Source organism: Littorina saxatilis, linkage group LG1 (genome assembly GCF_037325665.1).
Source record: "Littorina saxatilis isolate snail1 linkage group LG1, US_GU_Lsax_2.0, whole genome shotgun sequence".
Lineage (NCBI taxonomy): Eukaryota > Metazoa > Mollusca > Gastropoda > Littorinimorpha > Littorinidae > Littorina > Littorina saxatilis.
The window spans coordinates 69,868,068-69,887,082 of record NC_090245.1 but is presented as its reverse complement, the minus strand read 5'-3'; the positions used below and the strand labels follow the sequence as shown (position 1 = coordinate 69,887,082).

At 43.0% G+C, this 19,015-nt stretch overlaps 1 protein-coding gene across 1 annotated transcript in view; it reads left to right on the top strand.

The window, feature by feature from the left end:
- Positions 1-19,015, top strand: part of LOC138977201 (U3 small nucleolar RNA-associated protein 15 homolog) — a 92,692-nt gene that overhangs the window by 48,986 nt on the left and 24,691 nt on the right. Inside the window, exon 7 of the mRNA XM_070350108.1 lies at positions 15,841-15,976. Within this exon, the coding sequence (XP_070206209.1) occupies positions 15,841-15,976 (136 nt within the window). The remainder of the gene's footprint in view (positions 1-15,840; positions 15,977-19,015) is intronic.

Genomic DNA, 19,015 nt, shown 5'->3' with positions numbered 1-19,015 from the left:
GGATAATTTTGCAAGATTCAGACTGAGGACATGTGGTTTATATAGCAATAAACAGTGGTTTGTAATTGATGAACAAGTACACAATTGTTTATGTCCATTGTGTACAGAGGAACCAGATGATGAAGTCCACTTCCTCTTCAAGTCTAAATGTTATGCGAGTTTGAGACAAAAGTTTGCAATTTTAGAATGTGCGTCCTCTCAGCCCGACATGAACACGGTGTTTCGACTGCTGGCATCGAGTGATTTGAGAGTGATGAGATCACTTGCATGTTTTATTGCCATGGCTTTGGATATAAGGAATAAAAAAAATTGAAGAAAGAGAATGTACATTGTAGAGTATTAAGTAAATAACAGATGGTGGTCTGTTCCCATAACATTCTTAATGATTTAAGTTTTATTGATGTGTTTGATGCTTTTAGACTTTTTTACGAATTTTAATGCATTATTGTATGATGATTATGCAACTGGGATGAAGAATCCGTGTGTGAGCGCGAGCGTACGTTTGTGTGTGTGGCAGAGAAAGAGAGAGAGAGAGAGAGAGAGAGAGAGAGAGAGAGAGAGAGAGAGAGAGAGAGAGAGAGAGAGAGAGAGAGAGAGAGAGAGAGAGAGAGAGAGAGAGAGAGAGTGTGTGTGTGTGTGTGTGTGTGTGGATCCCCTTGTCTAAAGGGCTTTTAAAGCTGAGGACAATAAACTCTCAAAACGTCTCTCTCTTCATCGTTCATATCTCTCCTACGCCATACCTAAAACTGAGTTGCACGTCTCAGTCTATCTCTTTTTGTCTCTTTCTCTCTCCTTCTCTCAATACCTCTCCCGCTCTCTCTCTCTCTCTAGCCCCCCCCCCCCCCCACCCCCTCTCTCTCTTACCCCCCCCCCCCTTCTGCCTTTCAAAATCATTAACTTACATAATATATAAGTGTTACAATATGAAATTCAAAATAGCTCCTTGAGCGCGTCTGCTTTTCCCAAATGACGCAGAAAAAGACGGCATTCTGCTTCATTTCAATAGCAACACTTCAGCGGTTTTTTTGTTGGGCCACGATTCATTGCAAATGAAATTTCTCGAGACAGACAAAAAAAAAACACAAAAAAAAAAAATAGGGAAGAGACATGTATGAGGAAGACAGGCCAGGAATGAACACGATTAGGCGTGGTTGATGAAAAATTACAGCAGGAAAACAAATCATATTTTGTGCTTTATTTCTCTTGGAGGGAAAGAACAGAACAGATTATAGCCCAATGCACGTGGAGCATGGGGACATGCAGACATCAGCTGTTCGTCTCATTGTTTTCTTTTTGTCTGAGTTTGTTTCTATTTTGCCCCTTCTATTTCTTTGTGTCTGTCTTTGTTCGTTTCATCGATTCCTGTCTGCCCTCATGCCCGTTTTATTTTCCTTTTCTTTGTTTTTTTCTGTATTCCTTTTGTTGCGTTTGGTCTGCATAATTCACTTTTCTATTGTTGATTTTGTATTAACTGGTTTTACCTGTTAATTTTTTCTTCTTCCTATTGCAAGTAATATTTTAATTGATTTTTTTAATCCTCGCTGCTCTACCCCCTCCTCCTCCTCCCCCCCCCCCCCCCCTCGCTCCTTCCACCTTCCACGTGAATTATAAGGAGGATGAGGCTGGCACGCTTTGGTTTACGTGTCCCTACCCCTAACACATACTTCATTATTTTGCATCTACATTGGATTTAAAACAGAAGTCCCAGCCCTTCAGTGCTACTTTTTAATCAAAGGCTTAGGTCCTTTTGACTTGCCAAATGTCAACTGTTGGTGAATTTGATTCTTCTTGCTTTTTGTTGTTGTTGTTCTTTAACAACAACAAAAAAAAGTGTCTTCTTGCATGCATGCAGGGAATTTCGGGAACGCTGCAATCGAGTGTATGATGATGACAGATGTAGCGCGGATCTGAATGCATGCGCATGCCTTGCCAGTGATGTGAGAGCAAAAGCAGGACAGAAATAGACCTGTTTCTTTCGGCAATCCTCCATTTGTTCCCCTTTTGAAAATAATAATTTGTCTTGTTGCTATACTCTTACATAAGTGCAGTGCAGAACATACCCTTCGTGAACAGCTAGAAATTTCAATTTCTCATACACAAAAATAATGTCAAAATGGAAATGTGTTATCGAGCCATGCATGCAAGCAGCAGGTAGTATGGAAAAAAGGAGTTATACAAGTAATTGATGTTGACCTTCGACCAGAAAAGAACGGGCTTTTCCCCTGCGTGCCCAAGTTTGCACGTTAGTTCGAAATGAGCTGTGTATTTGATTTTTAAAAGCGCCACAGAATTAAAGCCATTGGTATCACTGTGATTTTGAATTATACAAATCTGGCAAAGATACAGATTTGGACAAAGCTTGGAGTTTGACCTTACCTGGACTATACTTCGTTCCCCTTCGTTACTTCGTTCAACTTTCAATCCAAGAAAGGTGTTTCATTGGTGTATTTTTTTCAGTTTGTAAAACATAGGTTTTCAGAAGGCGAGGAGGTGATAAGTTGCCTGTACTGTACTTCGTTCCCCTTTCAACCAGCGAAAGGCCAACCAGGGGCCACAACTTACACAGTTGGGAGAGTTCTCGTTTGTTATCTCGCCCTCCTGCATTTGGCATAAACCACCCGTCCCGGCGCTTTCACACGTGAATAAAGCATTTTCTTTCATTATTGCAAATGATGCAAGGATGCATTCGCCGTGTTTCATTACATCCATTGAATTAGAATCCACGCTGTTCATAATGGCTTGCCTCTTAGTCCCCCTCGGCTAGTGGCATATGTAGCCAAGGGAGGGAAGCAGGCCGCGCTCCGATGGGGAGTTGCTCCCCCTCGCTGAGTTCCCTCAGCAGAGCGAGTGGCCCTGATTTTATCTACATTCATGCTTCCTTTTACAAATGAACATAACAGCGACTTGGGCTCTGGCCCATTGAATACTAAGGCCATTATCTGAAATGGAGAAAAAATCCAACGGCGGGGGCAAACGGATTTCGCAGCTGCGATGTGGAAATGTTTGTAACTTGGCGTCCACATGAAACGGCGGCATAGACACAGATAAAGTATCGCAACGGCGTTGTGTATTCGCGGAACGGGGGCCTCTGCGAGTCGGATGAAATCCTCCAAAAGAACAGCGGAAAAAAAGGTTGTAGATCATGGAAAGTGCATGATATGCTTTTGTCTGGTGTGAACTCGCTTATATTGCCGGCGTGAGGTTTTGTTTTGAGATCGACTGTAGCCGGAACGTATATATCTCTGCCATAAAAATTTCGCCGGCTGGGAAAACTGATGACATTCTTTTTTGGTTGCTTCTTCACCCGTGGAGGTTTTTTGGGGACGAAAAAGCATCTTTTACTATTAAACGATTCGCCATGCCGCAACGAGTATTTCTGAGTAAAAGAACACGGAAAGAAAGAAAGAAAGGTTGGTTGGAGTAACGGGTGCAAAGATGGAGGCAAAGGGACTTCCACACAGACGAAGGAAGGCTAAACCACCAAAAATACATCCACATGACAGGCTTCTTCGAGTGCAACATTTGGAGAAATGTCCAAAGATGCCATGCCTGATAAATTACCAATGATCTTAATATTTATTTCGTTCTGCAAAAACGGATGTTTTGATTTGTCAGAAAAGTAATGAAGCATGCCGTATTCGCGTCAGATTTTGGAAAAACTGGGTGTTAATTTCTCGGTAGATATAAACTTCTTATGACGCCAAACGGCATAGACAAATCGACTTTTTGTTGGTCGCAAAGTTCTTGGCAAATTAACCGTTTGGCTGTCGGATTCAAAAATAATGTTCATAAATCTCTTTGCTGCGTGCTTGCGCGCGCGCATGCGTGTGTGTGTGTGTGTGTGTGTGTGGGAGAGAGAGAGAGAGAGAAGAGAGAGAGAGAGAGAGGAGAGAGAGAGAGACAGAGAGAGAGAGAGAGAGAGAGAGAGAGAGAGAGAGAGAGAGAGAGAGAGAGAGAGAGAGAGAGAGAGAGAGAGAGAGAGAGAGAGAGAGATCTCAACCGTATTTTGAATCTCCTCTATGCAGTCTGATTAAGATGATAATGACCATTTGCTAATATATGTTTTTTTCGTTGGAGAGACTATCCTTCTCGTGTAAACTATCGATATCATGTACAAACAATTCCAGGCTTTTACGTGGCATTAAAACATCCTTTCACTTGAACAGTTACCAAAACTCAATAGTCTGGCTGCTTAGCGGGATCACATTTGAATTAATTTTGCAGAACGTCATTGGTATCATTTACGACAATACATCAACGGACCTCAGAGTTGGAAAAGTATTTCGTAGAAACTTCTTTGCTCAGAATACTTATGTGAGAAAAAAGAGTATACCCTGTCGACACTGTGTGTGTGTGTGTGTGGGGGGGGATGCATGTGTATATGTGTGTTCTCTCCCTCCCTGTATGCATGTGTTTGTGCGCGCACGTGTGCATGCGGTTGTATGTATGCGTGTGTGTGTCCGTGCGTGTGCATGGGGTTGTGTATATATATATGTGTGTGTGTGTGTGTGTGTGTGTGCGCGCGCGCCTACATGTTTACGTGCGTGCATATATGCGCGCGTGCGTGTCCTCAAGCGTCTGAGCGTGTGCATTTGCTCGCGTGTGTGCTTTCGCGCGGTTTTGTTTGTAAAGAAGTGGGTGGGAGGGTCTCGATATGGCTTGTGCTAGACATCTGTCTCAATTTATCACCCCGACTCCCGCCTTGTTTTTCCTGTGCTCACGGTTTGGTTACAGCCTGATTTCACTTTTATTATCCGTCACAGGTGTGCTGCAATTCCTGCACGCGCCTGTGCTATGGGGTGGGGGTGAGGGGTGGGGTGTGGAGGGGGTCTTGGAGTAAGACAAAGGAGGAGACAGTGGGAATCAGGTTCAGGTTATTCGGTGTAGTCAGCAAAAGCCCCATTTGGAAACGTGTATTATACATTTAGTCAAGTTTTGACTAAATGTTTTAACATAGAGGGGGAATCGAGACGAGGGTCGTGGTGTATGTGTGTGTGTGTGTGTGTGTAGAGCGATTTAGAGTAAACTACTGGACCGATCTCTGTGTAATTTGACATGAGAGTTCCTGGGTATGATATCCCCAGATGTTTTTTTTTCATTTTTTGGATAAATGTCTTTGATGACGTCATATCCGGCTTTTTGTAAAATTTGAGGCGGCACTGTCACACCCTCATTTTTCAATCAAATTGATTGAAATTTTTGTAAAGCAATGTTCGACGAAGGCCGGACTTCGGTATTGCATTTCAGCTTGGTGGCTTACAAATTAATTAATGACTTTGGTCATTAAAAATCTGAAAATTGTAATAAATTTGTTTTTAATATAAAACGATCCAAATTTACGTTCATCTTATTCTTCATCATTTCCTGATTCCAAAAACATATAAATATGTTATATTTGGATTAAAAACAATCTCTGAAAATTAAAAATATAAAAATTATAATCAAAATTAAATTTCCGAAATCGATTTAAAAACAATTTCATCTTATTACTTGTCGGTTCCTGATTCCAAAAACATATAGATATGATATGTTTGGATTAAAAACACGCTCAGAAAGTTAAAACGAAGAGAGGCACAGAAAAGCGTGCTATGCAGCACAGCGAAACCACTACCGCGCTAAACAGGCTCGTCAGTTTCACTCCGTTTTGCACAAGCGGCGGACTACGGTCATTGTGAAAAAATGCAGTGCGTTCAGTTTCATTCTGTGAGTTCCACAGCTTGACTAAATGTAGTAATTTCGCCTTACGCGACTTGTTTTCAGTCCCTCCGTCTGTGTGCCTGCTCAGTTGCATTACTTACTCAGTTACTGTCTCACCCTCACCCCCCAACCCCCTTCTCTTTCTCAATCTCAATCTCAATGTCTGTCTGCCTGTCGGTCTCTGAATCAGAGAGAGAGAGAAAAAGAGAGAGGTGAGTGTGTCTGCGTGCGTGTCTCTGTGTCTGCCTGTCTGTCTTTTTTGTCTGTCTGTGGTTTACCTTTTTGGAATGATATAAGGTTCCTGCAGAAGCTCGAAACAGTATTGTGCCCCCCCACGCCCCCCCGTATATATCCAATGTGTTTCATCTTTATTTTTACTACCGCCCTAGTAAAAAGATGTCTTTTCTTTTCATTGTTTCTTGCCCATTTCTACGAGTGCGATGGCCCGTTACCATCTGGGATCATGATCTGCTCGTTGGAGGACACTCCAAATCAGAGCGTAAAAAAAGTCATTGAAAACACCACCAAGGGTCCTTGGCGCCCGCAAAGGACAACGATATGGTTCTCCTGAGACACCCGTTGGATGAGCGGAGGTCTTTCTCATACAGGAAGACGGTTCGACGTTTAAATGAGCAATGTGACGTTCAAAGTTTTAATATTAAACTCAAAGTTAGTGGGTATTTTTGATTTTGTATACCTGAGTGGACGCAGGTTTCAACATGGACAGATTGGTAACACTAAAAAATGCTGCTCTATCGTTGTTTATGCCGTAAACTTAAGGCACGGACGTGCCCCTGTAATACTCTGGTTTCGCAGTTTCAAAGTTTCTCTCTTTCAATGTGTACAACAAAAATGTCAGTCCATCACCTGTGGAACATTCCTTATAACGTGCGGTATGCGGACTCTTATTTCGTAGTCGAATTGACACTTCATGAGGTAGACAACAGCTGAGAATGTCTACCTGTGCAGAACGAAACACACTTCTTTGCCTTGTCATGCAATCTATATTTATGTTTAAAATTCTGGCTGTTCATTAAGGCAGGGGTTAATTGTTGTCAACGAGTTGTTTTGTCTCCTTATTAGAGGTCTGAACAGTTGTCAAATAAAAAAATCAATTGGTATGTTTGTCAAAAGGTATTAAACATTACGTTTAATACTGATTAATACTGATTTAAAAGGAGTTGCATTGCCTCAAGAAAATGTTTCAGAGACACTCTGTAAGTTTCACTGATGTGATAGTTATCTGAGCCTTCTGCAAGTAGTGTCGTCGTTCCAAGACACTCAGTGTGCTTCATTCATTAAGATTATTCATTTCTTGAAGTTAACCTCCTTCCTCTTGGGTCCTAACGGTCTCATGTATAGCATGCTCTATGTTGATTCGCCAAACCCTCAAGAGCGATGTGGGGTAGCACCTTTAACAGACGGCGCTCAAGCTGTCTGCGGAGGACTGTCAGTGGGGAATTTATAAAGAGGGAATCGGAGCCAGATTCAACAAAAGGGATCAGGCGCGAAGGGCCTGCAGAAGTGATCACCGGTGACTATCAGGGCCCATAAATCTAAATGAAACATGAAGGGGACGGGAATCTATCATCGCCGATGTAGCCGGATTGTCTCTGTCTTTTTTGGTTGCTTTTTTTCTGTAGCGGTGGTGGTATTAAGGTGGGATAGATAGAAATGTCTGGGTAGATCCGGCTGAGGTTGGGTGTTGGAAATGCTGTCGGTTATAATTTATTGCCTTTTGTTTCTTTCGTCTATCTGACTTTTTTCTGCCATAGTTTCTTTTTAAGTCTTGAGTTGGTTCTATGAACTTTCTGTATGGTATTGTGTCTTTTGTCTAGACCATGTCTGTTTGCCAATAACAAGTCTTGAGGATTACTTCTAAAAGTAAACTGTTCTTTTGAACGAGAAAAGTGTCCTTACTGACTGCGAGAGAAAGAGAGAGAGAGAAAAAAAAAGAAGTTTTTCCCCCGCCACGTCTTGATTGAAAATGGCCCTCGGCTTCCGCTTTTCATTTAGACTGATGCACGCGCGCGTCCTGTTTATGCTTTTCTCACTATAAAGATTTTTGATACCTTTCAGCGTTTGGTTTCATTAAAGAGCCAGATTTCCTCCGGTCTAAATTAACGGTCCGTAGCCACTGGCTACACTGGAGCCGTTTTAACGGCTGTTTCTTCCAATGAGTCGGAAAGATGCAGGAAGTTGTAAGCCTACTGCTCTTTCTTGGTGAAGAGTTTTCGGAGGGGAAATCACTCGTGTCGCCACATTAATATTTCCCTCTTCTGATGCGAGATTGTGTTTTATGTGCGTGTCTCTCTTTGCTGACTCTCCGCAGATATATGAAGAACCCAGCCCCTCAACTCTTTACTCTGTATCTATATCTCGCTCTCTCTGTCTGAGTCTGCTTAAATCAGTCTATCTTGCGGGCTCATCTGCATGGAGCTCTTGAATTGTAATAACTAAATTAAGTTATTGACTATTAATCTGGGGAAAAACACACGTAATATTGAAGAACAGGCGCAATTCTGCCCCGGAAAGTGTATTAATTTTGGGATCAGCTGAGCAAGCAGAATCGGTAGAAAACTTGATGCCTTTACACGGGCTTTTCTGATGTGTTATGGCAGGAGTGAATTTCATAACTGACAGCAGTGTCAATCTGTGAAATAATGGAACTTCAGACACACAACAATTAATAATAATAAAACAAATTATTTTAATTTTTGCTAACTTATGTGCACATCTTGACGAAGACTGTACAAAAATAAGGAATCACAAATGTTTATGCTGATATTTGTTTATTCTTCTACATTCTGTTTCAATCCCCCCATTCCCTCAATGTAAAGAGAGGGAGTGCTTCGGAAGTTAGTTTGTTGTTTAGGTATTTTCGGTTTGTACTTTTATTTATTCCCATGCCGACAAAGGGCCACACGCATTGATAACCACGTGCCCAGAGCGTATGCGTTTCCTCTCCTTGAAAGAAAAGGTTTCATGTTAGGATGTTTCGATTCAAGCGGATTGGAGGTAATGGAAGCTGTTATTTTTGTGTATGGAAATGATTTGTGACTGAAGAGTGGGGAGGGGAAAACTTGAGAATTGGCACCGAGGAAAAGGAAAGCACTTATCGAGCACATAAGCGCCAGATGAACAAAGATACTCAAAAGTAGCTCTTGTGTGTGTCGTTGTGAGGGAGGTGAGGGTGGGTTGAAGGAGGACGAGAGAGAGAGAGAGAGAGGGAGAGAGAGAGAGAGAGAGAGAGAGAGAGAGGGAGAGAGGGAGAGAGAGGGAGAGAGAGAGGGAGAGAGAGGGAGAGAGAGTGAGAGGGAGAGAGAGGGGGAGAGAGAGAGAGAGAGAGAGAGAGAGAGAGAGAGAGAGAGAGAGAGAGAGAGAGAGAGAGAGAGAGAGAGAGAGAGTTTATGCGTGGCTTTTAGGATGAAGTAGATGAAATCAGCTGTGGGACTTGGTACTGTCAGTCTCTCCCGATGATACCCTAAATGAGTTCATGATTCCAGTGCGTTAACTCCCTTTTTCTCTCTATCATTTTGGGGGGTTAGTTCGTTCTGTTATCATTTTGCACAATCGCATTTGTGCTACCCGACAGTTCATTATTAAAACCTCAAAACTCTTCAATTCGTCGGGTTTTCAAGCCTCCCACGACCACAGTGGAACCCCCCTTTTAAGACCCCCCGATTTACGACTTCCCGATTTACGACTTCCCTCTTTTAGGATCATGATTTTTCTTTCAGATGTTCTGTTCATATCCTCTGTTAATTTACTCCATTTTAAGACTCCTTACATTTTAAGAGCTTATTTTCTCAGATTCTTGGAGGACTTAAAAAAAGAGTGGGGGGAGGGTCAATTGCACCCCCCCCCCCCCCCACACACACTTTGCTTGTTCTTGCTCTTTTCTTTCCTTTTCTTCTTTTAAAACATTTTCTTTTACTCCTAACTTTCCACGTGCATTTCATGCCATGGACGGTAATTTGTTGGATGCTGGCAATTTTCTGGTGTGCTTACTTTTAGGCAGGTTTCGTTTTTCTTTTAAAAAAATTTTTTTTTACCTTTACCCTTTTTCTTCTCAAGTTTGTGGCAGGTTCGCCGGTTTTCTCGGTTCGCGTTTCCATCGGTTGTAGTTCGGATCACTGCGCGGAGGTGATGGGTAGATTCTCTCCCCTGTCGTTCTTATCTCCCTTCCCGTCGGATAACATCAGGTGAAATCTAATTTTCTCATGTTCTTGATTTGGGATCTACAGCAGAGCTGCGGGTGAGAAAAACAAGAAAAAAAACCGAAAAAAAAAGAACAGACATAATTAGGAAAATCACGAGAGAAAAGAAGAAGAATGCAACCAGAGAGAGAGACAGAGAGAGAGAGAGCGTGTGTGTGTGTGAATAGCTTTCTGGCAAACCTTTTTTCCTGCTCCTGTTTCTTGGCGATTCAACCACTACATGTATTACCGAAGAGGAAAAAAAGAAAAACGGTGACTTTTTGAGTCACTTGAGAAAAAGTGACTCTATGTAATCGGTCAGTGTTAGTCTGTCCGGCCGGCCGGCCGGCCGTCCGGCCGGCCGGCCGTAGACACCACCTTAACGTTGGACTTTTCTCGGAAACTATCAAAGCGATCCGGCTCATATTTTGTTTAGTCGTCTACACTTTAACGATGGTTTCGTTGACCTTTGACCTTTTTCAAGGTCACAGGTCAGCGTCAAAGGAAAAATTAGACATTTTATATCTTTGACAAAGTTCATCGGATGTGATTGAAACTTTGTAGGATTATTCTTTACATCAAAGTATTTACATCTGTAGCCTTTTACGAACGTTATCAGAAAAACAAGGGAGATAACTAGCCTTTTCTGTTCGGCAACACACAACTTAACGTTGGGCTTTTCTCGGAAACTATGAAAGTGACCGGGCTCAAATTTTATGTGAACGTGACTCCCAGTGACCTCTACACTTTGACGTCTGCTTTGGTGACCTTTGACCTTTTTCAAGGTCACAGGTATGTCTTGAAGGAAAAAAATTGAAATATCATATCTCTGAAACTATTCATCGGATTTGATTCAAACTTTATAGGATTATTCTTTACATCAAATTATTTACATCTGTATTGTGTTGTGAATAGCAATTTCTTCCTGTCCATCTGATGCCTCATATAATATTCAGAACTGCGAAAGTGACTCGATCGAGCGTTTGCTCTTCTTGTTTGGATTTGACAGCATAGCCATAGGAGCAAGCTTTTGAGTATCTTTGTTCATCTGGCGCTTATGTGCTCGACAAGATCTATAGAGTATAACCCGAAGTTGGACGATGTAAGCTCAATGTTTTTGGAGTGCTGAAGAATGGAAAGGACAGAAACTATAGTCAGGAAACAACAGAAAATGGACAAGACACGCAGACATACATGACTACACCTAGACCAGGAAACAGCAAGACTTGGACAAGAAAAAGTCAGTCTTAATGTGCCAAAGTACAGACGACCAAATGAGAGTCAAAAGACGAAAGAAAATGTGGAACAATACAAACAAACACGCAAAACAAGAAAAACACAATTTAATGAACAGGACAAGATCAACCGAGAGACAGCAAGAAATAAACAGGGGAACAAACCGACGTAGGGAACAGCAGAAATCAGACCAGACAAACAGAAAATTAATCAGATAGAAAGAAGCAAGGCCAGAAAACAGAAAATAGACCAGACAGTGATCAGTTTCCTTACAGCAGGCAATGGATAAAACAAAATCAGCCATGAGACATCTTAAAATGGATAAGACAAAAATCAAAGTCAGGGAAAAAATGGGCAGGGCTAGACAGAGACCAGAGGAAGGGACAAGGTAGATAGGAAGGTGGTGATGGGGGAGGGAGCATGGCCACAGGGGGCGGAGAGAAGAGGGGGGGGGGGAGGAGGAGTGGCAGATTAATGGAGGAGACTGTTGGATGGCGGGGAGAGAATGTGGCCGGCCTCCATTCACGCCCATTCTGGCCCGACAGAAATATGTTATGGCCTCTCTCGGGCTATATTCTAGCCGCCGTGGAGTCGTGTCCTACAGCGTCCATTGTCTTTCACGAGGCCTGATGATTGAAGATTGGCTTGGGTATAATTCTGTTGGGCTGTTTAGCTTCGCTCGTTTGTTTGTTTGCTTGCTTGTTTATTCTTTATCGTTTTGATGCATCAGGTGTGTGTGTGTGTGTGTGTGTGTGTGTGTGTGTGGTGTGTGTGTGTGTGTGTGTGTGTGTGTGTGGTGAGAGAGAGAGATATACAGAGAGAGTCAATGCTATGTAAGCAATATTTCCTCAGTATACGAATCACAGAAAACCAAGACAAAGAGATGGCAGCTTTGGAAAATCGCAAGTCAGTGGCACCCTTAGGGTAGATGAGAAACGGGTGAGGAGGGATGGGGGTAGGGGGGGGGGGGAGGGGGGGGGACCCTCGGTTGCTGGAATGGCAATGTCGGGAGAAGAATATCATTCTTGTCGGAACTGAAAACAGTATCCCATTTCCTTTGTATGATTTATCAAAGTCATTGTGCGCGATGCCAAGGCACACATCAACTCCTGCGAAACTGCTAACATATGTGGCAGATAGCAATAATAGATTCGCGGGAGGGGGAGGAAGCGCCAGAGGTTGCAAAAAAAGATGTTTCGTATGGATGTAGTGGTGGGCGTTATGTGTAATTATTTGCAACCAGACAGAAAGAAACTAGTGAAAGTGATGAACATTACATTGGTTCTTGGGAAAGAACCCACCCCCCAAACACCCACCCCCCCCCCCCCCCCAAAAAAAAAAACCTACAAAAAACACACCAGATAGACCCACACTTTTAGACAGATTATTCTGACTGAGATGCTCAAACATTATTTTGGATTAGCAAGTAAAGTCGAGTTGTAGAACACAGGTTGTCCATTGTTTAAATGAGCGCCAAGTTATTAATTTGGCAGCATTCTTTTGTCAGCTGCATTGAAAACAAAATGCAAGAATCCGGTTGACACTATCAAGGGTGTTGCCTATCTTATGTTCGGGGATGAAGCTATTGGCAACAGTTTTTGCTGATTACGTCCTTTACAAATCAAGTGAAAGCAAACGGTAAACGGGAGAATAATTGGACCTTATCTTAATTCATTTCTTAATTATCTCATTACTTTTTTAAAAACCTTTTTAAAATATGCTATTTCGCAGCGATGCTTCATAACTAAAGAGTCAAGCCTTATATATTGCGAAGATGTTGGAACCTGTTTGAATACCTGTGGAATCAAGAGAGAACCGAAGTTCACCAGTTAAAAGAGAATATTAATGAGGAAAAAAGAACAACAAACAGCCCGCAGAATCAAAGAAGAAGAGCAAGAAGAGCAAAACACTTGAGGTAAATTGAATCAGGAGACGGGCCGGAATGTAATTTCTCTTTTCCACTTTCTTAGCTGCCAAATTTTAACACCAATATGTACTCGCTCTCTCCACACCCCCCCCCCCCCCCCCCCCCCCCCCCCGCCTTCCTCAAACTACCCACCTCAAGAACGTCTTCCCCCTTACCCCAATCCTTCATGACCTATTCGCCTCCAAAGAGGCAAAACGCTCATGGTGCAGAGGTCCTCTCTCCAACAGCCAAGGCCAGATGCAGAACTAATCTCGGCGCTAAGAGGCAGAAAATGAGGGAGAGAGCGCCTGACTCCCTAATATTCTGAAAAGCCATCGTGCCGCGGAATTTGCCAATCCGTAATAAATGAGGCACAGATAGTTAAATTGATTCGGAAGTCGCGAAGCCCTTCCGTCCCGTCGCGGTAGCGTTGCGGAGCGGCCTACCAACCAGCGTTTCCTGTACGCGACCGGTTTGTGATGAATCGTGCGTCCGGGGATTGATTTCGGAGGGTTGTGGCTTGGAACGAGTGAAGAAGAAGGAGGGCGGGGGAGGAGGAGGTGGAGGTGAAGTACCGTCCCTCCCGCGTACACCATTATGTCCCTTTACACTGATATCATAATTCCACATCGGATAAGAACATCCGTCCACTTGAACATGAAAAAAAAAACATGAAAAAAAATTCCAGCATGTCCGCTGTCAACGCGGAAATGTATTGCTGAATTATCTTTGTAGATTGACACAGGTGTCACTTGCCGGGGTTAGATAGAGCTCTGTGATGAGGAGATCTAGAGTCTCACGACTGACTTGTCCGCGTTTTCGTAAGAGTTATCTTTTTGGACAGAGGCCAGTAGAGACGTAATAGCCCAGATTTGCATCATATCTCACGTTGCACAAAGGCAAATATGAAGTAGTAGGGCTTTAGCTTACAACTGGGATATTAGATCCCAAGACAAGACACATAATAGCTAACACCTTGGCTTCTGTTGTCTCTTTTTCTATCATCTTGACTAAATTACACCTTTCAGGATAGGCCAACTGCAATGTAGGGTCATTTCCGTGTGGATGTCACTGTCGTAAAGTTTGATACATGTGGGCCAAACATTGTAAGCTTGCTTCTCAGTTTGGTTCAGGGCTGACCTGGCGCAGACAGGAGAAGGTGAGAATGCGTTTGACAAAAATGTACGAATGTTATCTTCTTGAAGACAAGTGCGGGTGCAGAACCCCAAGGCATTATTTTCTGCTCAGAGTTTACTTCTCCCGGGGATACTCCCTTTAGGATTGGAAAAACGAATTAACGACAGTTGTTTGCTATTTTTCTTTGCACCCAGACACACAAGAATGACTAATTATCTGCTACTTCTTGGAGTATTTCGTTTCCGCAATAGCAGGTACATTTTCTGCTGAGAGTGTCAGCAAAAAAAAAAAAAAAAAAAAATCTTTGAGAAAAAGTAGGTCACTCTACCCCTCAAAAACAATACATCAATGATATCCTCCATCGTTGAAAACGACTAATTTTGCCCCTCGCTTTTTTTCTCTCCTCTCCTCTTTAACCCCCCTCGGCCTGTGATCATCAATAGTTTTAAAGAGAGAGAGCTGGGGGTCCTTAGCCCCTACAAAAGACAAGAGAGTGTATCGCTTTTCCTCGCCAGGTGTGTGTTTTGGGGCTAGGGCAACAAGCGTCGAGCCAAATTCCCCACTTTGAAGCGCTGTTTGTTGGAAATTAGGTCCCCACCACAATGAAGATATTTGGACAATTCCGAGGCACATGCCTCCCTGTGTCTTTCAAGGCATGCCCGCTTGCCCGGGCTAAGGCGCGAGACGTGATATTGGAAATGTTTGCGCACACATCTTTTTGCTGAGTCGGTTACCAGCTCGGATGGCTAGCAAAACACCAGTGAGAATCCTGAAGAAATTAGCGGTGAGGAGGGAGACCCCTGGCTTGTTGAAGAGCTTGATCGTTGAGAGAGTCAAAGTGTTGTTCGCTCTGCTGGGGGTTTCCTCCTGCCCACCTCCCTCCATGATATTCATTGGCTAATTTATCGTTACGCCTTATTGTTTGACATGTTATTGGGAAAATAGGTGTTTCTTACCCATCCTCTTTGCTTTCCGCCAATGGTATGGCTTTCTCTCTGGTCCTGCTCTGGAGTTTCTGCCTGGGGGTGTAATTAGAAAGTAAAGAGGATTTCTTCGCCTTTACTGGTGGGTTTTTCGTCGATTTTTTTTTCTTTGGGTTGTAATTGACTCCAGGTTCAAATCCACCTTTTATTTTTCGAATGCGCTTGGCATTATTTGTTTATTCGCTTTTACCGTTCGGAAAGAAAGCCTCGCTGTGATGAGGGAGCGGAAGATGGTGGAGGGAACAAGGAAAGATGGGGATGGTGGGTGGGTTGGGTGTTATTGGTGAGGAGCTTGTGAAATGAGTTCATGGTGGTGGTAGGGAGGGGGGGGGGGGGTATTTTTGGCTTTCAGTCGTTTTGACTTTTAATTGCATGATTCAGTCGAAGAGCCTTCTTTTCCAAATGGTTTGACCAACAAGCCATTCGTTGATATAAGAAATAAGACAGTTAGCTGTAATGGCCAGAATTGCTGGGCTCCTTGTGTTTTGCTTTTCGTGATTTTTCATTACATTTCTTCAGCTGTAGGCACAAAAGAGTACACCTTTGTAGAATAGCTCATTTTAAACCGCTCATATTGTTGTAATTTTAGCATTTACGTCATCGTCTGGATTTTGCCAGTTACCATTGTTGATTTGTTGTGAGGTTTGTTTGCACCAACATGTGGACCTTTGTATGATTGCAGGAAGCAACATTGTGAAGGTGTGGGACGCTCTGGCCGGGGGCAGACAACTCACGCAGCTGTGCCATCACCACAAGACAGTGATGTCCCTTTGCTTCTGCTCTCGCTATCAACGCTTCATGTCCGGGTCAAGTGATCGGTCAGTAATAGTTATTCTGTTTTTCTCGTCCATTTATTTTTTTCTTTTCTTTTCTTTATTTTTCATTCTTGTTTTTTGTTCACTATTTCCTTTACCTATGTGATTTCGTTTTTGAAGTAAATGTTTATTTTTCCTGAGCATTTTCGTCCATACAGTGTATGTTATTGACAACCATCCTACTAAGCTTAACCGTGTTAAATATTTTACTGTCTTTCAAAGGGTTACTTTTTTTTTTAAAGATGGTTTTAAAGAATGAACGTACGCTTTTTGGGGGTATTTCTTCATAAAATCCTGCAAACGAAGTTTTTCAGGCAAGCTGCATCCAACTTTTTCATTTTCATTCTTGTTCTCTTCTACTTTTTCGTCTTCTTGATCTTCTCTTTTTCATTCCTTTTGTTCTTCTTCTTGTTCTTCTTCTTGTTCTTCATGTTCTTCTTCTTCTTCTTTGTTTTATTCTGTCTTGAGAGATGCGGTTTCAGGCATTAAGGGCAATGCGTTTGGCTATGTGCATTGGTTGCATGCCTCAACCGCCTCCCCCTCTGGTTTCCATTGTCAGCGCTCGTCTGTTACAGACATTGAAACAGGGAGAGGGATCGCCCTCAATACATCTTACCCGTCAAACAACTATTCTCATTCAGACCCCCATTTTCTTCGGATTTTCTCCGCCTCTTTCCCGTTTCCCCCGCCCCCCTGGTGCCTAACAACAACTGTTCTCATTCAGATGCCCATTTTCGTCGGAGTTCCTCCACTCTTTATTTCGGTCCCCACCTGCTTCACCTCATGGTCCCTAGGGTTTGGGTCAGATTGTTCGTTGATGTGCCTCGTGTCTTGTACTCAGAACCTCGCTGTGGTCTTGGTACCCACCCCCTCCCCCCCCCCCATTACCTCCCTTATTCCTCCCCGGCCCACCCACCAACCCCCACCGCCGCATCCTTCCTCCAACAGTGTGTGCACAGCCTCAGTCATCCATCTATCTCAACTCGTCAATTCCGTTCTGGCTCTTTACTCGTACTTCCCTTTGTGATATCTGTGATTTCATCATTTGGCATTTCTGGCACCTTTCCCACCCGTCTCCTCCTATTTTAGTGTCATCCAATACCCCACCCCCTTTTCACTATATCCGTCCCCATTTCTTATTCTTCCAAGTCATTTTTCAAAAGTGTGATTAAAAATGTTCAAAAGAGAGAAGTGTTGAACTAACCGTACCACCATAATTATCTGTTTCCACAGTCATCATCAGTCGTACAGATTGCTTCGAAATTGTTATGGAAACGAGAGAAGAAACTTCTACTTTAGAATGAAAGACGTTCAGAAGATTTGTTGCTTGGATCCTGACAGGAATGAGCGCACTTCTCTTGATGATCTCTATTTAAATGTATGTCTTGCGTACCTGAGAGAGAGAGAGAGAGAGAGAGAGAGAGAGAGAGAGAGAGAGAGAGAGAGAGAGAGAGAGAGAGAGAGAGAGAGAGAGAGAGAGAGAGAGAGAGAGAAGTCAGCCATACAGACAGACACACAGAGACAGACACACACACAGACAGACACACAGGCACATTTACAGACGGAGACAGAGACAGACAAAGGCAGATATATTTCACACACACGCACATACCACCAATTTGTTCGCGTTTCATCACTTTCTATGACATGGAACCACACAAAGGGACCGAAGAGAGAAGAGATGACTGATAGCAATCCACAATGACTTTGTATGACTTTTCATCTGATTTCTTTACCTTTTAAGATACTATCAAGCAGCTGTTGAGCAGCTCAGATTAAAACCCTTTGCTTTGAAAGCTGGCGACCAAGAACTTTCTCGTAGCTCATTGAGAGTTGGATGAGTACGGAGCAAAGACAATCAGTATGGGAAAAGAAGGCAAAGCGAATATAAATCATTTCACACGAAAAGGGTAAAACAGATAGAGATAGGTAGTCCACACGAAAGAGAGAGAGTGAGTCCGAGCTGGAACAAACGAACAGGGCAGATCTTTTCTGCTTGTAACCTTTCACTGAAACATTTGTTGTGTTCGGGAAGACCATTTGTCATCTCTAAAATGTGTGACTGTGAGAGAGAGAGAGAGAGGGGGGGGGGGGGGTAGTTTGGAAGTTGAAACTCTGTCTCTCACAGTCTCTCGGTCTTTGTCTGTCAATCTCTATCTATCAATGCATCTATCTCTCTCTCTCTCTCTCTCTCTCTCTCTCTCTCTCTCTCTCTCTCTCTCTCTCTCTCTCTCTCTCTCTCTCTCTCTCTCTTTCTCTCTCTCTCTCTCTCTCTTTCTCTCTCTCTCTAAAACTTTTTTGTTGTTTTGTTTTTTAATTTTGCTTTAATTTTTGATTTAATGTTTGCTACAACCATCCAGTTCCAAGCTTCACACCAAATTTTACCTCAAACGGCCTACAAACACCAGAGATCTGAGTGCGGACAGAAAGAGAAACAGACAGACGGACAGAGTGAAACTTATGCACCCCTCATTGTCACCAGTAAAAAAACAAAAACAAAAAACCAAGCGGAAGTGAATGGACCAAGTCCAGTCTCTTGAATTGCAATAGGTGTACACATACATCAGCGGCTTTGGCAGTGTTTGTGCAGGCTCGTCCTATTTTATTGCTTTTTGTGCAAATAGGCTGTGAATGCTGTGAATGATTTTCACCCGCCTGCCAGAACACAGAGAACATATTTACACTTTACCAACTACTGAGGAAACCATAAACAGGAAGTAGTTAGGTACAAGGAGGAAGAGGAGAGCAGAATTAGTGCAAGTCTGGTACAATTCCAGATTCGTTATTTCTTTCCCAAGCAAATGGACAGCTTGAAGGATTTTGTTGCTTTCTGAACAAAAGTCCATCTCAGTTTTTGAAGAACGTAGAGCCTTGAGATTGCGTGGTATACAGTGTCCGTATGTTTTGTGGACGTTTGTGTGCGCTTGGTAATGGGGAGGGGGGGGGGGGGAGGGGGTCAGTTCTTCAAGGTTGTACTCAAGAAGGGATCTTGAGAGTGTTTCTTGTTTATTGGTTTGTTTTCTTTCGTTGTCAGTCGTGGAT